This window comes from Photinus pyralis, unplaced genomic scaffold, assembly GCF_008802855.1.
Source record: "Photinus pyralis isolate 1611_PpyrPB1 unplaced genomic scaffold, Ppyr1.3 Ppyr1.4_LG7, whole genome shotgun sequence".
Taxonomy (NCBI): Eukaryota; Metazoa; Arthropoda; class Insecta; order Coleoptera; family Lampyridae; genus Photinus; species Photinus pyralis.
In genome coordinates, this window is record NW_022170738.1 from 19,676,786 (window position 1) to 19,680,798 (window position 4,013).

The following is a 4,013-nucleotide window of genomic DNA, read 5'->3' on the forward strand; positions in this document are numbered from 1 at the left end:
CGTCTCGCCCTGGTTCAGTCTCGTCTCGTCTCGTCTAGTCTCGTTTGGTCTCGCGTGGTCTCGCCATACTGTCCAAAAATGGTGTAGAACATACAGTGAGTTTTTTTTAAATGCGAACATAGGAGTTTGCATGCAATGTAATTTCCCTATGTTCGATTTTAAAAAAAACACATCAATCTATGAGGTGTGCGCGGTTCACATTCCCAAATCGCGCAACTTCTGTGACTATGAACACCAACTCTTAATAGTTTTTATGATGAAGAGCACTCGGTAAGATTTTTTTAAAGAAGCCATGTGAGCCCATAGCAACTTTAGGATACATTTTTCTTAAACTTACGATAACTTGGCCTCACAGGCCACGTACTGACACCACAACTCATTGTGAACCAACCTTCAATTATTTGTAGGTCATGTGCACCTGATATTCTACTAATTTGATCTATTCAATACATAAATGAAGAAAATAAGAAAATAAATACCGAAAACAATTACAATAAAATGTTCGAAGTGTCCTCCTTGACATTCTAAGCAATAACCTAACCGATTTCGTAATTAAATTGGACGGCGGTATTTTAAAAAATGTGACAGCTGTCAATTGTATCTACTACTCATTTGAACTACTCAATAGATTGATGTGTTTTTTTTTAAATCGAACATAGGGAAATTACATTGCATTCAAACTCCTATGTTCGCATTTAAAAAAAATTCACTGTATAAAAGGCACCACGAAGGCATGACAAATAATAATGACCTTCCTTATCTTCTTATTCGAAACATAATTATGCGTATTTTAAGGATTTTCCTTTCCATTCTGCAGCTAAAAAATATTAGCTTTCATAAAATGTATCTGGTAATGTAACTAGGTAGGAAAGTCTCACTGAATTCTAAATACTTAAAGATAATCTGTCCCATTTATTTTGTAACATCTTACTTTAATGGTCTTGGCTACGCGGTAAATATGTAAGTAGGTACCTATACATACAGTAACTGTATTTGGATTTATGTCATATGTTCACAATATACATTTTACCTTAAGCAGTGCCTTTATTCACAGAATTTCGCAAGAACACAAGGAAAAGTGTAAACTCATACCATTGAATAATAAATCAGATTTATTATTCAATGCTCATACCTAAAGTACCTATAGCATTTGAGGCTCAATATGGCGATCAGAAGGAACTACCAATCAAAAATAAGATACCCGGTTGTTTCTAAATTGAGTCACTGCACCTATACCTACCTAGAAACGATTGGATTTAATGCCATAAACTGTGACAATGCATTAAGGGCTTTTAATATAAAGGAATCCGCGAGAATCTTGTTTTTCCCGCATAGACAATGACAATTACCATTATTTCAGTCAGGTATACTGCCCTATTGATGAGGGTACAGGTTTTATAGATCAATTGTCCGCCCGCCAATAAAATAAAATAAAGCTGTCGAAGGCTTTATAGTGGAACGCGCCAAATTTAAAGAATTCTTTTCAACATTACACCAATTGTACGTAACTTAACCTAGAGAGGTCGTTGCGCAAAACTAAACGTTCAAACTCGAAATCTATGTGTAAGATAACCCCTTACTTTCGTTCACCTATCGATTATGGGGCCATTGTATTCCTAAGTGTTGATTTCGCTGCACGAACAATTTTATAATTATTGTAGTTTCGCCTAATTATTTTTGTGTTTATTCGTTAAGCGTTTCTCGACATAAACTACAACCAGCATACGTGGGTTTTATTTTCCCTCCCATTGCCGACGAACCGAAACCAGCCCTGCACCCATAAGGGTGTTCCGCTACAGCTTCCTGGAACTGTTGTATAAGACCTATGGTAATTAAGTCCTAAATCAGGAAGGTCAGGAACGGTTTATGTAAACAATTGGAATTCGTGCTACTTCAATGGATAAAATTTAAAAAACAGTACAAATAAATACAAAAAGAAACTTCGAGACCAAACGAGAGACTCTCGCCGAGACTAATGGTTAGTCTCGTCGAGACGAGACGAGACGAGACTGAACCTTGGTCTCGTCTCGAAAAGCGTGGTCGTGCTGAAGTTCAATTTGAATGTTTAATTAAATTATTATGCAATAGGTAACCGAGTGTGTGGCTAATTCCTGATCCTAGTCCCTAGTATTATGCGAAACAGTATATTTTGTAACAATTTCAAAGAAAGTTAAATAACTAACCATCCGATCGGTTTAGGCATATGGTCTGCGTACATTTGAGAAATGAGTAAAAGTAAGAGTTCACCATTCGGCCAATTAATTTAGCTCAGCTAAGTTTTATTCAATGGCTAAGTCTCGGACAGTTCCAAGAATCTTACGTTCTTTATTGAAATATAATAATCATTTCATGAATATGAAAATGTCTTTTTGGGAAAGAAGAGTTACCGTTGCTCCTAAATGCAAGCCAGTTAAATTGCAATTTATTGCACTCGCGGAATGGCAGCGATTTACTTGGCCGATATAGCAAGAAGAGAAATAATAGAATTATAGAAAATTTTATTTATTGAAATGTCTTCGTTGAGACATTGCAGCCATACATCTGGTTACTGGGGATCGCGAGGTCTTGATATATTGACTTTTGTAGGTAGTAATACTCTGTAAGGTAGATGGGTGGATATAAAGTTGGCTATTTAGTTTCTATGTAGATTATGAGTTATGACTAAGTAGTCAGTAAATATTTAAATTCTTACGCTAAAGCATTGGTATATTTACTCAGGACAATCAATCGAAATGACAAACAAGTATAAATTGTGCACAACTCTTGTGCAGATAAAGCGCATTTTATTATGCAAAATCTGAGACCAGTTGGTTGTCGTATGTAAAAGCTATGCACGTTTTACTTTCAAAAACAGCATCTCAGGAAATAATTCGTGGGGGGGGGGGCCTTTTGGAGAGCGAGATTTGATGGCCGTCTGGCACACCTTCAAGGTATAGGCTCCCTACTCACATTTTTTTTAATTCTTAAAAAATGCGCTAAAAATACAGAATAAACTCGGTTTGGACACGTGGAAAATATTTAAACATAGATTTCAAATTGATTCTGAAACATGTGGTATCATAATACATACTGGAAACTAAAAAATATCTACAGCTGTATGTACCTTATCATTAATTTTATAACTCTACAGTAAAACAGCACATTTTTAAAATTTTGAATTTCTGTTACTCTTCTCTTTTGCCTAAACGAGGAACAAAGTAAGGTTTTTGAATTAAACTTTCTCTGCCTAGACGAGGAACAAATGGCGATGATCGCTCTGTTTTCATTTCACCATCTCTAAACCATTTTTCCATGTTCTCGTCACCTAATTCTCTGCCAAGGCGAGGTATAAAACTCACACTTCTCTTCTTTCCTCCTATAAAACTTTCATTAGTGACGCTACATTACACTATATTTATATTAATTACTACCAAAAGTGAAAATCGCCCATGGGTGTTCTTGAGTAGCTTCAATCATAGTTTCTACTTGTTCATTATCCGCAGGAAAATTCATCAATTTCTGGGAGACCTATGTAAGTATATACCTATACTTAACATTTACTATACTAAGTCGCTCTATGCTCACCTCGGTATGTACTTGTGAAACCGCCATAATTACTATAGCCACTAAGACGGTACATGTTGCACAAGGCTGCTTCATTGTTTCTGATACACTTTAAATCTTCTGATTCCTTTTTATAGCTAAGAATGTGTTTACGTCTTAAGGACATCTCCTACCCCAACGGTTTGCATAATTCGGCGATCTATCACTTACAAATCCTCTACTAAAGTCTAATTTAGTAGATTAATGATATTTTTATTGTACATTGCCAAATTCTAATGAGTAAATGTCGTTTCTTAGTGTTTTACCAATTAATTAAAATTGTTCGCGACGTTTTGTACAATCTTTCGATGTGAGTACTTCAGCATTTGCCCGTTGTCATATTTGAGTTCAAGAGTAAATTAAATTACAAAATGATACAATGAAGAAAAGTATTGCACTATAAACTTTTTTTACGAGGTTTGAGTAAATTT

At 35.3% G+C, this 4,013-nt stretch overlaps 1 protein-coding gene across 1 annotated transcript; it reads right to left on the reverse strand.

Moving 5' to 3' along the window:
• Positions 1-2,955: 2,955 nt before the first annotated feature.
• Positions 2,956-3,684, reverse strand: LOC116176847. Its single transcript, XM_031495658.1, has 3 exons — positions 3,565-3,684; positions 3,411-3,507; positions 2,956-3,355 (listed from the first exon to the last, which is right to left on the reverse strand). The coding sequence occupies exons 1-3, from the start codon at positions 3,637-3,639 to the stop codon at positions 3,165-3,167; spliced, it is 363 nt and encodes a 120-aa protein (XP_031351518.1). The 5' UTR covers positions 3,640-3,684; the 3' UTR covers positions 2,956-3,164.
• Positions 3,685-4,013: the final 329 nt, after the last annotated feature.

Coding starts and splice junctions, on each gene's coding strand:
- LOC116176847 (XM_031495658.1), bottom strand. CDS start 3,639: ATGAAGCAGCCTTGTGCAACATGTACCGTCTTAGTGGCTATAGTAATT. Junction 3,508..3,564: donor TTTCACAAGTACATACCGAG/GTGAGCATAGAG, acceptor ATACTTACATAG/GTCTCCCAGAAATTGATGAA. Junction 3,356..3,410: donor ATGGGCGATTTTCACTTTTG/GTAGTAATTAAT, acceptor AAAGTTTTATAG/GAGGAAAGAAGAGAAGTGTG.